Genomic DNA, 17,792 nt, shown 5'->3' on the forward strand with positions numbered 1-17,792 from the left:
AGTACTGAGCGCGTTCTGGGCTGTGCTCCTGGTGACCGACAGGTGCTCCGAGCTCGCTGCTCTAGCACGTCCTTGAGGGCTGGAGAAGTCTAGCGAGCTCTGCGTGTTCCTGCAGTAACGCTGATTATTTGTCTTTAAGCTTTTATTGTCAGATCGTGTTCAGCTTGCCAAAGGCAAGTTGCTTGTCCTACCTTCTACTGTACTTCACGTCTCTTCCTATCATCTGCCCTACATGGACACCATATTTGGCTGAACCCTCTTCTAAAATTCATCTTTGCTTTGCTAATTCCCTACCAGACTCATCAGTCAGGTGGTGCCATGTCTTGTCGTCTGCCCCGTGCTGTTGACTTCTTTGTGGCTGAGAAAGGCATGGTCGTTGTTAATGATGGTGATCTGGCTTTCCTTTTTGACCTTGGTGGTTTGTCTCGCTCAGCATAACTGTCCTTAGCCTTCATGCATCTGATCATTCACAGAATTGAGAGTCATCACTAGATAGAGTAGTGGATGGCAGGTAGCAACCGTGTGCGAATCAGTCAGAAGCGCTTGTGTCAGAGGTACCTTCAAGCGTATATTATCTTGTACAATTAACACTTTTAAAATGTGCGCTGAGGCGAAGCTCCTCTCAAGCCTCTGTCTGTGTGCAGTGGCTTCCACACCAAGGCAATGGACATATGATAATGACCAGACCAGACCAAAACCAAAGTTTCTTGCCCCAGTTTCCGAAATACTGTCACGAGGTGTAACAGCATTGCTGTCTGCCTTGTTTAACGTGCTTACAGCGAGTGTTTCAATGGCAGGTTGTTGCTGTCGGGGCAGAGTGGAGCAGACACGTGTCTGGCAAGGCTGTCCCTGTCTCGTGCGAAGGCGTACAGCGAAGGCTCTGGTAGTCTTACGCCGTTGCTCCACTGTCTCATCGCTTCAGCTTTGCAATAACGGGTCATCCGCTCCGTGGCCTTGCTCTAAGGTTACGCATGTCACTTCCAGCCGAGTCGCACGTGAGCCGTGATATAAACTGCTAGAACAGGAAAGGGGCTCTCCAAGCGTGGCTGCTTAAACCCAGCTGCGGAGCCAGTCCCTGCAGCAGTGACAGGAAAACATGCGGAGGAATTCCAGTGGGGCTCTGCAAGCTCAGGGGCACAAGGACTAGAATATCAGAGGAGGCAGGTTCCTGGGTGACCTACAACAGCAAATTCAGAACAGCCTTTTTGTGAGTCTGAGTTGCAAGTTCCCACAAACAGCACAAGCCCAGCTCTTCCCAGAAACGCTGGTGCGGCTGCAAAGCTTCCAGAGGACCTGGATGCAGAGAGGGTTATTAACAAGTCCTTAATGAGGCGCTGACTGCCATTGCAGAGGTTGGGCTGGGATTCCGTTGTACAGAGTTGTCTGTGTTGTGTCCCCACTAAGGTTTCTGTTGGTAATGCCTGTTTGTGATTGATTAGAGCCTCTTCCCAGTTCCTAACCAGGGCCCAGCAGCAAAGGACAGAATGGCTGGGTGGGGAGTTGGCCTTTGCCATCCAACACGTGGTAGCAACAGTATTTAACAAAAATGAAAGTAACCAAAACATCATTTGTGAGATGACTTTATACTTGGCCAATACTCTGACTGTACAGAACTGTGTAGCTGTAGATGGCTTTGGGGTGCCTGTTCACTCTTACAATCCGTTGTACTGATAAGAAAAGCAAAACGAATGGTAGACTGATAAAATAAGTCTTATTTTATATCCCCAGATTGTCTAATTAGTTCCCAGTAGTCAGAGGCTGTTGTGCATGCAATAGAATCACGGAACAGCTTGGGTGGGAAGGGACCTTACAGCCCATCCAGTGCCACCCTCCTGCCCTGGGCAGGGACACTTTCCACTAGCCCAGGTTGCCCAAAGCCCCGTCCAACCTGGCCTTGAACCCTGCCAGGGAGGGGGCAGCCACAGCTTCTCTGGGCAACCTGTGCCAGGGCCTCACCCCGCCTCACAGGGAAGAATTTCTGCCTTAGATCTCATCTAAATCTCCCCTCTTTCAGTTTAAAACCATTTCTCCTCGTCCTATCCCTACACCCCCGATCAAGAGTCCCTCCCCCCTTTCCTGTAGCCCCTTTCAGTCCCGGGAGGCTGCTCTAAGGTCTCCCCAGAGCCTTCTTTTCTCCAGCAGAACCCCCCCAACTCCCTCAGCCTGTCCTCACAGGGGGGTGCTCCAGCCCCCCCGAGCATCTTCACCAACCCCGAAGATGCCACTCGTCACCGCTCTCCACTTGGCCATCGAGCCACTGACTGCAACTCTTTGAGTGTGACCATCCAGCCAATTCCTGATCCACTGAGTGGTCCATCTGTCCAATCAGTGTCTCTCCAGTTTGGAGACAAGGATGTCCGCATGCAGGACAGTGTCAGATGCTTTGCACAAGTCCAGGTCAATGACATCAGTTGCTCTTCCCTTATCCACCAGCGCTGTAACCCCATCGTAGAAGGCCACCAGATTTGTCAGGCAGGATTTGCCCTCAGTGAAGCTGTGTTGGCTGTTGCCAATCATCTCCTTATTTCCCATGTGCCCCAGCAGAGTTTCCAGGAGGATCTCTGTGAACTTACTGGGTACAAGGGTGAGACTGACTGATCTGTAATTCCCTGAGTCTTCCTCTTTTCCCTTTTTAAAAATGGGGGTTATGTTTCCCCTTTTCCAGTCAGTGGGAACCTCGCCAGGCTGCCACGACTTCTCAGGTATGATGGATAGTGGCTGAGCCACTTCATCCCCCAGTTCCCTCAGGACCCACAGATGCATCTCATCAGGTCCCGTGGACCTGTGCACCTTCAGGTTCCTTAGTTGGTCTTGAACCTGATCTTCTCCTACAGTGGACGGTTCTTCCTTCTCCCAGTCCCCACCTTTGCCTTCTGCCCCTTGGGCAGTGTGGCTGGAGCACTTGCCAGTGAAGACAGGCAAAAAAGTCGCTGAGTACCTCAGCCTTCCCTGTATCCTGGGTACCCACATCTCCCGTTTCCTCCTGGAGAGGGCCCACATTTTCTCCAGTCTTCTCTCTATCACCAGTGTACCTACAGAACTTTTCTTGTTGCCTTTGATGTCCCTGGCCAGATTTAATTCTATCAGGGCTTTGGCCTTTCTAACATGATCCCTGGCTGCTCAGAGAGTTTCTGTGTACTCCTCCCAGGCTCTCTGTCCTTTCTTCCACCCTCTGTAGGCTTTCTTCTTATGTTTGAGCTTGTCCAGGAGCCCCTTGTTCACCCATGCAGTCCTCTTGGTGTTCTTACCTGACTTCTCTTTGTTGGGATGCATCGCTCCTGAGCTTGGAGGAGATGATCCTTGAATATCAACCAGCTTTCTTGGTCCCCTCTTCTCTCCAGGGCTTTATCCCATGGTCCTCTGCCAAGCAGATCCCTGAAGAGGCCAGACTGCTCTCCTGAAGCCCAGGGCAGCAGGCTTGCTGTACTCCCTCCTCACTGCCCTCAGGATCTTGAACTCCCCCATTTCATGGTCACTGCAGCCAAGGCTGCCCTTGAGCTTCACACTCCCCACCAGCCCCTCCTTGTTGGTGAGAACAAGGTCCAGCACAGCCCCTCTTCTTGTTGGCTCTTCTATCACTTGGAGAGGGAAGTTCTCATCAGCGCATTCCAGGATCCTGCTGGACTGCCTATGCCCTGCTGGGTTGTCCCTCCAACAGATATCGGGGGGGCTGAAGTCCCCCCTGAGTCCCAGGGCTTGTGAACGTGAGGCTGTTCCTCTCTGTCCATAGAGGGCCTCATCCACTCGGTCCTCCTGGTGGGGTGGCCTATAGCAGACCCCCACTATAACATCTCCTGTCCCTGCCCTCCCTTTAATCCTGACCCACAAGCTCTTGCTCAGCTCCTCGTCCATCCCCAGGCGGAGCTCTGTGCTCTCCAGCTGGGCACTGACAGAGGGTGACCCCCCTCATCTCCCCTGCCTGTCCCTCCTGAAGAGCCCGAGTCCTTCCATCCCAACATTCCAGTCACAGGAGCCGTCCCACCACGTCTCCGTGACACCCCTAAGGTTGTAGCCCTGCAGGCTTTATTCCCTGTGCTGCGTTTGCACAGAGGTGTTTAAGTTGGGCCCCGAGGAAGCCAGCTTTTACTGGCTGGAATTCCTTTGTGTGCTGCTTTCAGGTGCTCTCCTGCTGTCCTGGGACCCCTTGCCAGGCTCTGGGCATCTCTTGCTGGCACTGACATCAAGCTGGTAGGAGTGGGATGGATTGAGGTTCCCCACTCCCAGCAAATTTAGGTTAAAACCCTCTTCACCAGCTTGGCAAGCTGAAGTTGCCAAATAGCTGTTAGGTTTAGCAGGGTTCACAAAACCACCTGCTTGGTACTTCACGTACACTGCATGTTGCACAGACATCCAGTATTCCATTAAAAAAAATAATAAAATTAGACTTTAGAGCAGGGTTTCTGAAGTCTTAAATACCCTGTTCTGCAAAAACTGGGACAAAGTAATAGTTCCTGTAGGCAGGGAGCAAACACCTTTTGGATCAGCGAGATCCTATGATTGCCTTACAGCCTGGGCTCAGGGGAATGCCAAAATCTCAATGGTATTGGACACTCTGAGGGAAAATCTGTTGTTGATCACAAACTTCACAGTATTCAGGTGCATTTCTGGGGGCGATCAGCCCATCACGGGGCTGTAGCTGTCCTTATGTCCACCCCTCACACCCACCAGCGCTATACTGCAGTTCTAGGCAAAATTATTTTTAGTTCCTGCAAGTCTGCAGCAGAAGTTCTGGAAGTCATGTGTGTGTGGAGGGGTTTGTGTGTGTGTGTGTGTTTGGGTTTTTTTGGTTTTGCTTTTTTTTTTAAGAAGGCATTTGACAGTATTAAATTGTTTGTTTTTACAGTGGTGAATTGTTCTTTTGAGTAGAAAAGAATAAATTACAGAGTGGGGAGGGGCCAGGACTGTTAAACCTGATCTCGATTCCTTGGCTGAGGAAAGAGCAGTGATGATGGAGAAACCCAGCTGCTGGAGAAGACCTGGCATAGCCCCTGCTCTCTCGGTGGCCACCTGTAGCCCAGACATACACAGTGGGCTCCCTAGGGCAGATACTGCCCCTAGACAAAAGCAGGTTAACGGGACTTCTCCATTGTGGATGTCTGGGACCCTCTTTAGAAGTCCCAGTCTGAGAACCTGTTGTGCTGGACAGACCTTGGGTGATGGAGTACGCGCTGGCCGGAGGCATGGTGACAGCGGGGCTGCCCCACCGGCGGGGTTTGGAGCCCCTCGTGCACTGATCTCATTAATGATGAGGCTGTTAATAGAAACGTGGGGAATGTGTGATGCTGAGGTGGGCCAGGGTATCCCCCGGAAGCACAGGGAGACGTTAGAGGACTGGGCAATTACAGTTCCAGTTGTAACTCGCTCAGCAGTGCAAAATACAAAGCTGCACAGCAGTCATCGTTTGGGAACTGGGGAGGATCCGGTCTCTACGAGGTCCTCCCGGAGGGATCTGGCCCCCTTGCCTGGGGGGCAGTGTTGAGGTCCGTTGGGCAGAGTCCCCGGCAGAGGGAACTGGTGTGGCTGCGCGTGGCTCTGGCCAGAGCTCTCTAAAGCTGGCGGTGTCACCGGGGGAGCACAGAGCCCGTCTTAGGAGGAGGACAAAGAATTTAGTTTTCTTTGCTTTAGTGCTGTGAAGCTGAGGGGACCTGGTGGTGTCTGTGAACTGATGGGTGCTAGAACTGAAGTAATCTTACTGGACTCGTGAGATAAGAGCTAGCACAAGAACAGCAACCCATAGACTGCTCGTGAATGGTTGGTTGGGAAGGTGGCTGCTGGCCGTTGGAGCACGCTCCGTTTGCAATGCTTGGGTAAGATGATACGGTTTGGAATGTGCCACACAGCAAGGGTGAGCTAAGCTACTGAGGAAGACCCTTCCTGTCTGACTAGAGCCCAAAGAAATCTCTCCTCTGAGGCTGGGAACCAGTTCAGTCTCATTCAACTGGGAATCCTGTTTGGTGTGTCCTGCCCTAACCCAGGAACACCTGGAAAAATCCACGCGGTTTGGCACATCCCATGTAAGCCCTTGTTGTAGCAGGACAGACCAGGACCAGTTGCAACTGTCCAGGAGGTTGACGCGGTGGGAGATGGGCCTGAGACTGGCACTGGGCAGGTTCAAGGGTGGAAGTAGAGCTTCAGGTGGGACGGTGACTCTGCTCCCTGCCTGCCTCGGTGGTTCTCCCTGGTGGAACCAGCTGCTTAGTTTTGGAGAGTCATTTGCAGCCTCTCCAGAGGCGGCTGTGCTGAAGGTTTGTCTTTTAGGGGGGGTCCATATGTGTGTTCTGCTCATGGTTCCTGTGGCTGGAGTTACCCCCTCCCTATAGCTCCGAGTGGGCTGTGGGGGTTTCTGCTGTCAGGGTCGTTGTCTCTCCTCATTCAGCTGCTTTGTGTGACCAGTGCCCTGCTGATATGTGGAAGAGTTGCCTTGTAGGTGTGTCCCTCTCAGAGAGCCCTGAGGCGGTGACTGATTGCAGTGATCTGGGCATCTCTGGCTGTTCCCAGGGCTTCTGTCATAGCTGGGTTGCTCGTGACAAATGCTGTAGATCTAAGTGAGGTGTTGTCAGGACTCACACTTTGACAGGGAGTCCTCTCTGGCTTGTCTTCCCACGCGGCAGAAGCTCTGGTCTCCAGGGTTGCTCTTGGAGAGGGATGTTAAGCTGCCTGAGTTGATCTGCTGCCAAGGAAACGATGGAGAACTGTGTCAGGGCAGGAGACGCGAGACGAGGGACTGACGAGGGCTGATGTAACTCCCCTGTGCTGCCCCTTTGGCACCAGAGCGCCCTGGAGCTGCAGGGGTTCCTTGGGATCTGGTTGGGGATGGGCTACAGTTTCCTGTATCCTAAACATTCATGACTTTCTTCTAGTGGCACCAGATACGATTAACAACCATGTGAAGACCTGTCGTGAGGAGCAGAAGAACCTGCACTTCTTCGCCCCGGAATATGGAGGTATGGTGTGGCTACAGCTGCAGGCCTGGTTTTGGTGGCCTTGTCAGTGGTTCCAAGCTGTTCAGGCTCATGACAGATGTCACGTTAACAGTTCTGAATTATTTGCCTGCTTCAATGCTTCAATTCCTCTGTCTTTTGGTAGCAGAGGAGGGAGACAAGGCTGGAGGATTATCACAGCCTGCTACAGAGGTGGTCCTGCTGAACACAGGGATGGGCTGGTAACGAGTGTTATTTGTGTTACAGAAGTTGCCAATGTCACCACTGCTGTGGACATCTACTCCTTCGGGATGTGTGCACTGGAGGTGAGCGTGGAACGCTTTGGCTGTGGGGCAGAGAGAGCAGGAACGTGAGGGAAGGAGATGGCTCAGTGGAGGTGCTGTGGTTATGGGGGGTGAGCTTGCGAACAAGTGCGTTTTGTTCGGAGACAAATGCGCTTTGCCCTGGAGGGGTCCCTGTCGAGGCTCCCCCAGATGCCTTACTAAGAAGTAAATAGCTCAGTAACGTGCAGTTCTGTCTGAAATTCTTAATGTGCAATTCATTATTCTGTGGGTCTTGGCCGGTTCTGAAGTCTGACCTGCTGGCTGGTGGGAACAGTCGCTGCTACAAACTGTGCTTAATGTGTCTGGAGAACAAAACTCCCCTTCTGGGGGAACCTGTTCTTCCTGTGGTATCTGCAGGGGAGGACGGATGCAGCCCATAATTTCTGGGCCAGCCTGTCCCCACCTGATAGAGGTGCTGGTCGCACCCCTGACCGTAACAGCTTGGCGATTCCTCTGTCCTGGCAATCAGCAGGCCCAAGTCTAGGAAATGGGAGTTGTTGGTAGGAGCGTTTTTGGGGAGGAATTGTCAGAAAGAGCCAACACAAAGAATTTTCAGCCTGTGTTGTACATCTCATAAGTGAAGCAGGAAGAGAACTGTGGAAACATGCAACTTTTAGGAAGCAAAACTTGAGTTGAATCTTAAGGCACTCTGGAATCTTTTGCCAGCCTTTCCTAGCTGGGAATTAGTGTCCGTGCTGGTTGGAGGCAGTTCTGGGTGGCATCGTGTGCTGCTTTTCTGCCCGTAGACAGAGCGGGTCACACAGCCAGGAGGACCTGCCGGGTTCTGGCAGCCATCCAGTTACTGCTTCGTTAGAGGGTGGGAATTACCAAGCAGAAGCGCGGGCCAGTGGATGGTGAGATTCAAAAGGGAGACACTGACTGAGGTGGTGCTGGCACAGTTTCCAGGTCTCCCTGGCCATCTGTTGGGGTGCTGGAAACAAGCTGTCGTAACGAGGCAGTCGTTCTCCCTCCGCCTCCACAAACCGTGACCTTGAATAGCACCAAACAACTGGGCTGTTGCCATCCCACCCCGGCAGCGTCTCTCCCTGGGCTGTGGCCAGTCTGATGCGCTGGTTTGTGTTTGCAGATGGCGGTGCTGGAAATACAGGGTAACGGGGAGTCGTCGTACGTGCCGCAGGAGGCCATTAACAGTGCCATCCAGCTGCTGGAGGACCCCTTGCAGAGGGTGAGCGGGGAGGGGGGGGGGGGGAGAGCAGTGCCCTGCAGGCGTATCGGCACCGCACGGGGCCTCACGCCCTTTCCGTCCCTCAGGAGTTCATCCAGAAGTGTCTAGAACAGGACCCCGGCAAGCGTCCCACCGCCCGGGAGCTCCTTTTCCACCAGGCGTTGTTCGAGGTGCCATCGCTCAAGCTGCTGGCTGCTCACTGTATTGTTGGACACCAGCGTGAGTATGGAGTCCTGGGGTGCCGCGTCCCGCGTCCGCGAAGCTTCCCAAAGCCGGGGTCAGCTGGAGCCCCGGGAGCCCCGACGGGTGGCACCGGGGCCTCATCAGATGGAGCCGCGCTCGCTGCAGAGCCTGGAGGACTCTGTGCCTGCCTGCCGTGGCAGTTCCATGGCCTAAAGCCTCTGGGGTTCTTATCACTTAGGCTGGAAAGGAATTGCAGTTGTTCTATTTTTTTTTAATAGATATGATTCCTGAAAATGCTTTAGAAGAAATGACCAAAAACCTTGACATGAATGCAGTGTTGGCAGAGATTAATCACGCGGACAGGGAAGGAGTCAAAATGATGTGAGTGGCCGTGGTGCGCACGGAGGGGCCGGGGCACCGGGCACAGGGGTGAGCGCTGAAGGATCTCCCTGGGACTCTCCCCAAAGCTGGTGTCGGTATTTCACCACAAACTGGGAAACAAATGGGAGCTGATGGTGCTGTCGCTGAAGGAGCAGTCACCCGCAGTCTGGGCACGGAAAGTTCTGTGGAGGGTAACTCCAGGGTGGAGGAAGACCTTGCACCCATGTTCTGTGAACAGGTTCCCTGCAGCTGAGATGTGACTTGTTCCCCAGAGGGAGGGGTGGGAAATGAAGACGCTGTAGTTGGAAGAGTCCTCAGCCAAACCTGGCTGGACGGTTTGGGGAAGTGACTCAGGCCAAGCACAGGCCTGTCCAGTGGAGTCCAGCACGTTGAGAAATGGCTCCTCAGTGCTTACAGAGCCGCTTGTTCTACAGTGGGCAAAGGGAAAAGCTGTTGTGGGCAGCTCTCGGAAGCACACAGCAGCCACTTAATAGTGGTGGCTCCCTAGATAAGTGACCATAATATGTATGGAGCAAGTAGAGTGCCAAAAAGTGATGTTAAATTTTGGATAATGAAAGCTCAGCTGTTTGAGGGGTTCACTGAAAAGACTACGACGTGGATAGTGTATTTCCAGAGAAGATTGGGGTGCTCCCCAGCATTCTGGGAAGCTCAGGCTGCTAACAAAAGGGATCAAGATGACAGAGGAAGAAGCACTGTTTGCTTGAGGAGCTCTTTGAGCCATACAGACCTTTCTAAAAACTGATATTCTGATCTTCACAGCGCTAGTAAATAATAGTATTGAATTTCCCCTGGAATGTTGTTAATGAAGGGTTCAGAACGGAGGATAAGGAGTGAATAGCCGAAGCCATGCCGAGGCTCTTCGTTGGGGTGCAGGCTGCAGGGCAGTGGCCATCTGGCACGGGCCAGCCCAGGACTTGCTTTTTGGTAGCACGGTACCTCTGAGGTGCTGGAAAAGGAAAAAGGAAGAGTAGTATGACTTAATGTCAGAGAGCAGCACTTCGAGATGGCTCGTCAGTGCCATGCAAACTGAGCTGCTAGAAAATGGTGTAAACTTTGCTGAAAACTACTGCTCTGGCAGAAGGGGGGAAGGTAAGTGTTGTGTGTGTCGAAGGGCTGGAGAGTGGTCTGGGGAACCGGGGCGATGTGCTGCCTACGCCAGATCTGGTGGAACAGCAAAGCACCTGGGGGATCGTGGCAGGACTGGAGCAGCTTTGCAGCCCCTGGTGAATCTCTGAAGTTCTTCAAAGCAGTCGAGAGGGAGTGGCACGTGGAAGAGTGGCTGCTCAAAGCTTTTGCTGCAGCCAGTCTAAAAGAAGCTGCAGTCAAGTGGACACTAAAAAGCTGAATTGACTCAGGTGATGAGGAAAGGGTTTTCCTGGGGAATCAGTACAGTAGGAGAACCTGTGTCTCCTTGTTAGTCAAAGCCGGAATGCAGGGAGGTGCTCAGTGGGCTGTTGTGTTGCTGACTGTGCTGTGCAGAAGACAGTAACAGCTTGCTTTAGGGAAAAAGAACTGCTGCTCTGTCCGAGAAGGCTGTGAAGTGACACCATGGGAAAATGCCATTTCCAGCTTGTTGCAAATGCTCTGCTGTGCAGCTGCAGACAGGAGCCAGATCAGGGGAGGGGAGGTTACGGCAGCTGAGGGAAACGCCTGGAGACGTTGCCTGTCCCACGTGTGCGTGCAGGGCAGCGACCTTTGGACAGTCCTGGAGCAGGTCGGAGCTGCCCTCGTGAGGGGCCTGAAATCATGGTCACCACGTGGTGGGGGGGGGGGCTGGAAAGAGGAAGAGCAGTGGACGCACAACAAGTCATGGCACAGAGGGGAGGGGTTGTCAGTGCTTGTGATCCATCAGCCACCAGCCAGGGAAACGTTCAGTGGGGTTAGAGGCTGGGGAGCTAAAAGTGAGTTGGTAGGAAGGCTTCCTCCGGGACGCTCGTTAAGAAGCTGCCAAGCTGAATGAGCAATCTGGGAAAGAAATGGGAGAGAACAAAAGTATCCTGAACTCCAGTGAGCAATACCTGGGCAGGGCATGAAATCCAGAGGTGTAGTCTCCAGTTGCTGGGCACGCCGTGCTGCCAGCCGCTGCGGAGGCTCTCGCCCTCGCAGCATGAGCACCCTTGCTCTCTGGGGGATGGGACGTGGGCTCCCCGCGTCTGGTGTAGCTGATGTCTTTGAAAAACCGTGCTGGGAACACGGTGTCACTGGGCTGGCTCCCAAGTGATTGTTTGCACGGGACAACTCTCTACAGGGAGGGTGATACCTGTTCTGCCGTAATTAAACTGTTGCCTCACCCTCAGCGGCCAGGAATGGTTGTTTCCCGTAGAGGAAGGCTGGAGTCTGCCTGGCTGCCTCTGCCCGCTCTCGTCCTGCCCGCCGGCACAGCCACAGTCCAGGGCATGGGGGTTTGAAACTGCACCTGAAGAGACTTGAGTGGGTGGTTCTGAGAGATGACTTCTCACCTCAGTGCTTTTTTTTTTTCCCCCCCCAGCTTCTCACAGTCTCCAGCGTTGGAGCTGGACAAGTTCCTGGAGGATGTAAGGTAAGAGGGTTTTTTTTAAAAGGCGACTTTACTGTGTTTGAGACTGGAAAAATTTCAGAGAGGCCTAACCTCAGGCCCTGCTCCTTTCCTGTAGGAATGGTATCTACCCACTCACAGCTTTCGGGATGCCGCGGCCCCAGCAGCCCCAGCAGGTCGTGGTGAAATCTCCCATTGCTCCGCCATCCGTCAAGACCCCGACTCCGGAGCCCGCCGAGGTGGAGACACGCAAGGTGAGAGATGGGAGCCCCCTCCCTCCCCTCCGCAGGCTACGGCCACCGGTCACCGGCTTCTCTGCTCCCGTTCCAGGTGGTGCTGATGCAGTGCAACATCGAGTCCGTCGAGGAGGGAGTGAAGCACCACGTACGTCGCATCTCCTGGCTGACGCTGGGGGTGGTTGTGCTGCAGGGCTGGTGCCTGCTGTGGCCCTCCGCTGCTGCAGCACCCGTCCCTGGGCCCGCAGCCCCATCCAGGTCCCGTGACTGGGCACCCCCAGGCTCAGGCTTCCTCCGCAGGCTGGTGCTGCTGGCGCTGGTTTGGGAGAGAAAGGGGGTTCTGTTGGACTCCTGTGGGCTCTGGACGGGGTAGCCCCTGTCGCCATGGGGATTTCTGAGGAGGTTCTCATCCCTGGATGTGTTTAAGGGTCGTTTGGATGAGCTGTTGGGGGATGTGGTGTAGGGGAGAACTTTGTAGAGTCGGGCTGAGGGTTGGACTCGATGATCCCAAGGGGCTTTTCTAACCTGAAGGATTCTGAGGTTCTGGCCGTGGCGGCCGCAGCCTGGGGCAGCCCACGAGGCTGCTGCGGTCCCTCACCAGAACCCCTCTGCCCCGCAGTTAACGCTGCTGCTGAAACTGGAAGACAAGTTGAATCGACACTTGAGCTGTGACCTGCAGCCCAGTAAGTACCTTCCCTCCCATGCTGGTGGGTGCACCGGGCCCGGCCGTGCGCTCAGGGCCGGGGCCTGCCCCCTCCCTCTGTTGCAGATGACAACATCCAGGAGCTGGCAGCTGAACTGGTGCAGCTGGGGTTCATCAGCGAGGTAAGGATGCAGCTCTGCCTTCCCTTCTCAACCCTCAACGCTTTAGGCCAGATCAGTCCTTTCCTGGCTGGGGAGGAAGGAGAAATAAGACGTGTCCCTGCCCACGTGCCCTGATGGGCTTCAGCCGAGCTCTTGGCTTTGCTGGACCGGGCCTGCCCCTCACGGGAGCTGGTTCTCCCCAGGCTGACCAGAGTAGACTTACCTGTTTACTTGAAGAGGCGTTCAGCAAGTTCTACTACACCCGGAATGGAGCGCTGACGGCGGTGACGGTGTCATCGTAGCCCCCCTTGGCTCCCGGGTGGCCGCTGCGGCCGCTGCCCGCACCCCCTCCGCCTCAGCCCCCGCTGTGGGCACCAGCGAGACCCCAGCTGCAGCGCTTGGAAGCTCCTCCTGCATGTGCCGAGGCCGGGCTCAGCGACAATCCTCCCTGCCCGCCTAGTCCAGGGGACTTTGCGCATCAGTATTATTTCCAGCCCTGTTTCTGTTGGGATTTTGCCCAGTGGGGCCGCGGAGCCGGGTCCTGGCTTGGGGGGGCTCTGTAGCCCCGTTCATGTGCATGGAGTTTGTTCTGTTTGAATTGTACAAAGTATCTTTTGCACAGCACAGAAATGTTTGTTTTTCTTTTTTTCTCCTTTTTTTTTTTTTTTTTAATTTAAAGGTAAGCAGGGGCCAGCCCCTAAGCCCTGCCCCCTCCCTGCACCACCACACCCCCCACCCCCCCTCCCGAGACTGCCCCTGCCCCCCCCCCCCCCCCCCCTCCCCGTGCTCCCGGGCCGCGGGAGGGGGGTGCCCGGCGCTTTGCCCCCCCCCTTGCTCCCCTGCGGCTGCACTTTGTTTACTGGTTTTGCACAGCCGCGACCCCCGGGATCCCCCGCGCCCACCGGGACCCCCCTGCTGCCGCTGTGCGCTGGGCTGGGGGCCCCCGCGTGTGTCGTGTGTGTGTGTGTGTCGTTCCCCCCCCGCCCCTTGTCCCGTCCCGGGGTGCTCCGCGGGGCTGGGCCTAGCGCTGCTCCTGCGTCTCATTTCTATCATTTCCTATTTTTAATAAACTGTTTTGTAAATACGCGAGTGCTGCCTCTTTCCGGGGCGGGGGCGGGTCGGGCCGGCGCTGCCCCGGGGCGGGGCCGGCGGCTCCGCGGGCGATGGCGGGGGGCAGCGGGGCCCGGCGGGGCCCGGGGGAGCCGCGGGGGCTGATGCGCGGGGGGCTGGGGCTGATCGTGCTGGGCCACGGCAGCCTGGTCCTGGGCGCCATCGTCCACGGCTCCGTCCTGCGACACGTGGCCGGCGCCGGCCGCGCCGCCACCCCCGAGTACGCGGTGGCCAACGCGGTGTCGGTGGGCTCGGGGCTGCTGGTGAGAGCGGCGGGGCCGGGGGTCGCGGGGGGCCGGGAACCGGCCGGGGCCGGGGTCGGGCCGCGGGCTGAGCGCGGGTCTGTCCCCACAGAGCATCGCCGCGGGCATCGTTGCCATCCTGGTGTCCCACAACCTGTCGCGGGCGGCCCTGGTGAGTGCGGGGGGGCTGGGGGGGTGTGGGGGGCGGCTGGGGGCCTCGGTGCGACCCAGGCCCCCCCCCCCCCCTTCCCCCGCAGCCGCTCCCCGGACCTTGTCCCCGGAGGCTCCTTCCGCCTTCGGCGCGGGTGTCGCCGGGCTCGGCCCCGCCCGCGGTACTGGTGGGGCAGGAGGGGGGGGACGCGGGGCCCCCCCCAAGGGGCAGAAACGCTTCAGCTGCGGGTGAAGCTGCAGCCGGGGTCTGGCCCACGCAGGAGGCTGCTGGGGGGCGGGGGGGGTTTGGCTCTCGGTGGAGCCGGGGCTGTGCTGGGGCTCCCAGGGGGGGCAGGAGCCTGCGGGAGGGGGCGTCCGGGGGCTCCGGGCTCACGGGAGGGGGGCGAAGGACGCGAGTGGTGCAAAAGCCTCATCCCCGAAGGGACAAGAAGTCGCCTCTGCTCGCCCGTGGGGTTCCCAGCGCCCCGTTACCCCGCAGGGGGGGCGCGGGGGGGCGTGGTGCCTGTGCCTCCTCGCCCCAGCATTGCCCCGGCTCTGGCCTGTTCTTGGTCCCCGCAGCACTGGACCCTGCTGAGCGTGTCCCTGCTGAGCTGCCTGCTGTCCGCAGCCTGCGGCGCGGGGCTGGCGCTGGCCATCGCCCTCACGGCGCACAGCCGGGGCACGCGCCTCGTCACCGGCTGCAACAGCTCGGCGCTGCCCGCCGATGCCCGCGCAGCCATCGTCACCAACGACTGTCCCTTCAACACCACGCGCATCTACGTGAGTCGGCAGGGCTGCCGCAGCCCCCTGGCCCCTCCTGCTCCTCCTTGTTTTGTGTCTGCTTTCTCTCTCTTCTTTCTTGCTCCCTAACGCGTTGCCCACCCTCTCCCTGCCTCCCTCTCCTGCTCCCTTGTTTTTTCTCCCCCGTCCCCTCCCTGCTGCCTGCTCAGCCATGCCGGCAGGCTGGGCGCCGCGGCCCGCGCTCCCCAGGCAGCCCCGACCCTCTGCTCCGCAGGACACGGCCCTGGCGCTCTGGTTCCCCGCCATGGTGCTGGCGGCCGCCGAGGCCGTGCTGGCGGGCAGGTGCTGCCTGGCCGCCCTCATCCTCCGGGGCGTCGGGCCCTGCGCACGCAGCTACAGGAAAGAGCAGGTACGTGCCGTCTCCCTGCCTCTGCCGCCCCCACTGCTGCCTTTCTGCTGCATTCTGAAGGCGCTGGGTTCTGCTGGGCCCTTGGTCCTGGATGAGCAGCAGTGGGAGGGGGGGGACATCAAGTTTGAACCTCATTTAGCCAGCCTTGGTGACAGACTGGCATCGCTTCACCTTGGTAGTCGCAGAGGGACCCTCCTCTTCATCCCTCTGACAGCCAAGCCTGTGCTGCCCTCCAGCCTGGCCCAGCCCTTCCCACATCTCTGCAACCCTCCTCTTTTTGTCTCCAGCTGGCCAGGCCGAGCACAGAGAGCGAAGGGCCACCACGAGAGATGCAGCAGCTGCTGGCGGGGCCAGCTGAGGTGTGTGCGTAACGGGGGAGGTAAGAGCAGCGCGGGGGCCATGCCTGGGGGACAGGAGGAGGCAGGCGCCGCTGTCAGGAGGGCCCCTGCCCACACTGGCCCCCTGACACGTTTCTTTCCAAGCACACGCCACAGACAGTGGCCAGCGGTGCCGGCGCGTGCCTGGCCCGGCAGCACAGGCTGCCTTCACTCCTGCTCTTTCCCTCCCAGGTGCTGCCCGAGTGCTGCGATCCAGCGAGGTGAAGCGGCACCGTGCTCCTGCCCTGGTGTCGGCGTGGGCAGGGGAGGCTGCGGGGCAGGAGGAGGGTTGTGCCTATCCCCCCCCAGCCCCAGCACCCCACCTGGGACAAACCCCGCCGGTTCCAGACACGAGCTGCCCAGGGGCACCAGGCAGCCTTCGCCCAGCGGGTGCCGCGAGCCCGGATGCTCTCCCCTTGCCCCCCAGCTCGAGGCCCTTCCTGGCACAGAAGAGGCCCCGTCAGTCGCTGACACGCAGCGGCAGGGGCAGGCAGAGGTGCTGGGGCCTGGCGCCAGCCGGGTCCGGGTCCTGATGGCCCCTCTGCAGAGCAGCAGGCCCAGGAGGGGAAGGTGAAGAGCCCCTTTGTTCTGAGCCTCCGTTGTGTCCGCGACTAAATACACTTTTCATTTTCTCAGTGCTGTGTGAGGGGCTCCCCAGGGTGGTGGCTGCGGGGCTGGGCCTGCCGGTGCGATGACAGCGCAGCCCAGTGCCGTGCTCGCCCCTGCCAGGCACAGGGACAGGGACAGAGTCCCAGCGCAACCCGGCAGCGCAGGGACACACATTCAGCATCGCTGGGTTGAGGCCGGGAGATGCGTGTACGGGGTTGCGGGCCTGTGCCCTGGGAGCTACATGTGTTCTGGGCTTGGCGTCCCTTGACAAACCGGAGCAGAACAGGGTTGAGAGACGGGTTTATTGGGGTGGAAGCGGAGGGTGCTGGAGAACGGGACTGACAGCTGCCACGGTCCAGCTCACTGGAAAGAGAAGCTGGTGCTCGGGAGTCCCCCACACCACTGGCTGAGGAACTTGAGCACGTCCTGGCAGGCGGGGCTGTGGGATGTCTGCAGGGGGAGAGAGGCCTTGGCAGTGGCTGGGGGGGCACCCCTGGGGCTGGCAGCGCTGCCCAGGTGGGGCCGGCTCTGCCCCAGCTCCATAAGCTCCGTAATCCCACACTGAAACCACCGTGGCCCGGTGTCTCTCCCCCCAGCAGGACAATGTTTTATTGTGAGGTGTTGAACAACCCGCGGCCTGTCTCCCTGCCCCACGGTGTGCCTGGCTCACCTTGACAGCCATCAGGAACTTGTTCCACGTGTCCTTGTTGGCTTCTCGGCCTGGCCGCTTGAACTCAATCTTGTTCCTTAGCACGGGGTAACCTGGTCGCACGGTGACACCCTCAGAAACAAGAGGAGACCCAGCGCAGACCCCTCCCTTGAGCACCCACTCCTCACCTTTGGAGCCAGAGCCCTGGTGCCGGTGGCCCACCCCTGCTCCCCCCCTTCTCCCACCCCCCCGCGGAATGGTGTGCGTGTGGGGGACAGCACTTGCCAGGGTGGACAGCTTTTGGCTGGGGAGGGGGGGGGTGGGCAAAGCAGGGACAGGCACTGCCTGTGCCCCCGTGTCAGTGCTGCCAGCCTGGGCAGCCTCCTCGGCAGGGCTATGCGAGACTGCGCAGTCACAGGATCACAGAAACAAGAGTGGTGGAGGCCAGAGGGGTCCTCTGAGGTCTGTATGGTCCAACCCCCCCCCCCCCCCCCCCCCCCGACTCGGGCAAGGCCACAGCCGTTCCCCATGACCGCATCCAGGTGGTTTGTGACTGTCTCGAGTATGGAGACACCGCGTCGTCGGTGCAGCCCTTCCAGTGCTGTCACCCTCACACTAAAAAATGGGCCTTTCCCTCCTCCCGCAGAACTGGTCCCACAGCCAGAGTCTCCCTCCTCCCGTTACAGCATATCCTGACCCCTCCAGCCCCTCCCACGCAGGTCGGGGCCGGGCCGTGCCCACCTGTGAGCACGCAGGGCAGGGAGCGCACCCCCGTGCCCGCCGCCACCAGCGAGGCCTCGTAGGTGTCGCGCTCGTCCCGCGGCAGCACCTGCTCCAGCCGCTGGTCCATGGACATGGTCAGCACCCAGTCCCTGACCTCCTCCCGTGTCTGCTCCTGTGGGGCAGAGCCCAGGG

At 58.2% G+C, this 17,792-nt stretch overlaps 3 protein-coding genes across 8 annotated transcripts in view; 2 read left to right on the forward strand and 1 right to left on the reverse strand.

The window, feature by feature from the left end:
• The window catches only part of NRBP1 (nuclear receptor binding protein 1), a 40,655-nt gene extending 26,983 nt beyond the window's left edge, over positions 1-13,672 (forward strand). For both annotated transcript variants that reach the window (XM_074820470.1, XM_074820471.1), the window contains 11 exons: positions 6,861-6,944; positions 7,188-7,246; positions 8,352-8,450; positions 8,537-8,669; positions 8,912-9,014; positions 11,524-11,574; positions 11,669-11,804; positions 11,881-11,934; positions 12,406-12,469; positions 12,556-12,611; positions 12,794-13,672. In XM_074820470.1, the coding sequence (XP_074676571.1) occupies positions 6,861-6,944; positions 7,188-7,246; positions 8,352-8,450; positions 8,537-8,669; positions 8,912-9,014; positions 11,524-11,574; positions 11,669-11,804; positions 11,881-11,934; positions 12,406-12,469; positions 12,556-12,611; positions 12,794-12,892 (938 nt within the window). In that variant the 3' untranslated portion in view covers positions 12,893-13,672. The remainder of the gene's footprint in view (positions 1-6,860; positions 6,945-7,187; positions 7,247-8,351; positions 8,451-8,536; positions 8,670-8,911; positions 9,015-11,523; positions 11,575-11,668; positions 11,805-11,880; positions 11,935-12,405; positions 12,470-12,555; positions 12,612-12,793) is intronic.
• An 81-nt stretch (positions 13,673-13,753) lies between these two features.
• KRTCAP3 (keratinocyte associated protein 3) lies at positions 13,754-16,254 on the forward strand. Of its 2 annotated transcripts, none has more exons than XM_074820477.1 (6): positions 13,754-13,963; positions 14,055-14,114; positions 14,672-14,872; positions 15,108-15,242; positions 15,530-15,621; positions 15,812-16,254. In XM_074820477.1, exons 1-5 carry the CDS (start codon positions 13,754-13,756, stop codon positions 15,611-15,613), a joined length of 690 nt encoding a protein of 229 aa, XP_074676578.1. In that variant the 3' UTR covers positions 15,614-15,621; positions 15,812-16,254. The 2 variants fall into 2 exon arrangements, with proteins under 2 accessions (XP_074676578.1, XP_074676577.1); XM_074820476.1 differs by having other exon boundaries at positions 15,530-15,601.
• Positions 16,255-16,516: 262 nt separating this feature from the next.
• IFT172 (intraflagellar transport 172) overlaps positions 16,517-17,792 on the reverse strand; it is a 36,983-nt gene continuing 35,707 nt past the window's right edge. For 3 of the 4 annotated variants that reach the window (XM_074820474.1, XM_074820473.1, XM_074820472.1), the window contains exons 46-48: positions 17,619-17,772; positions 16,899-16,990; positions 16,517-16,678 (exon numbers count right to left, since the gene is read on the reverse strand). In XM_074820474.1, coding sequence (XP_074676575.1) covers positions 16,589-16,678; positions 16,899-16,990; positions 17,619-17,772 — 336 coding nt within the window. In that variant the 3' untranslated portion in view covers positions 16,517-16,588. The remainder of the gene's footprint in view (positions 16,679-16,898; positions 16,991-17,618; positions 17,773-17,792) is intronic. The other variant, XM_074820475.1, reaches the window with a different exon arrangement.

The sequence above is a fragment of the Strix aluco genome, chromosome 3 (genome assembly GCF_031877795.1).
Source record: "Strix aluco isolate bStrAlu1 chromosome 3, bStrAlu1.hap1, whole genome shotgun sequence".
NCBI classification, from domain to species: domain Eukaryota; kingdom Metazoa; phylum Chordata; class Aves; order Strigiformes; family Strigidae; genus Strix; species Strix aluco.

What these genes read in the sequence shown, in the direction of transcription:
- KRTCAP3 (XM_074820476.1), top strand. Translation starts at nt 13,754, where the DNA reads ATGGCGGGGGGCAGCGGGGCCCGGCGGGGCCCGGGGGAGCCGCGGGGG. An exon ending in ACCTGTCGCGGGCGGCCCTG is followed by an intron (nt 14,115 to 14,671) that starts GTGAGTGCGGGG and finishes TGGTCCCCGCAG; the next exon opens with CACTGGACCCTGCTGAGCGT. An exon ending in TCAACACCACGCGCATCTAC is followed by an intron (nt 14,873 to 15,107) that starts GTGAGTCGGCAG and finishes TCTGCTCCGCAG; the next exon opens with GACACGGCCCTGGCGCTCTG.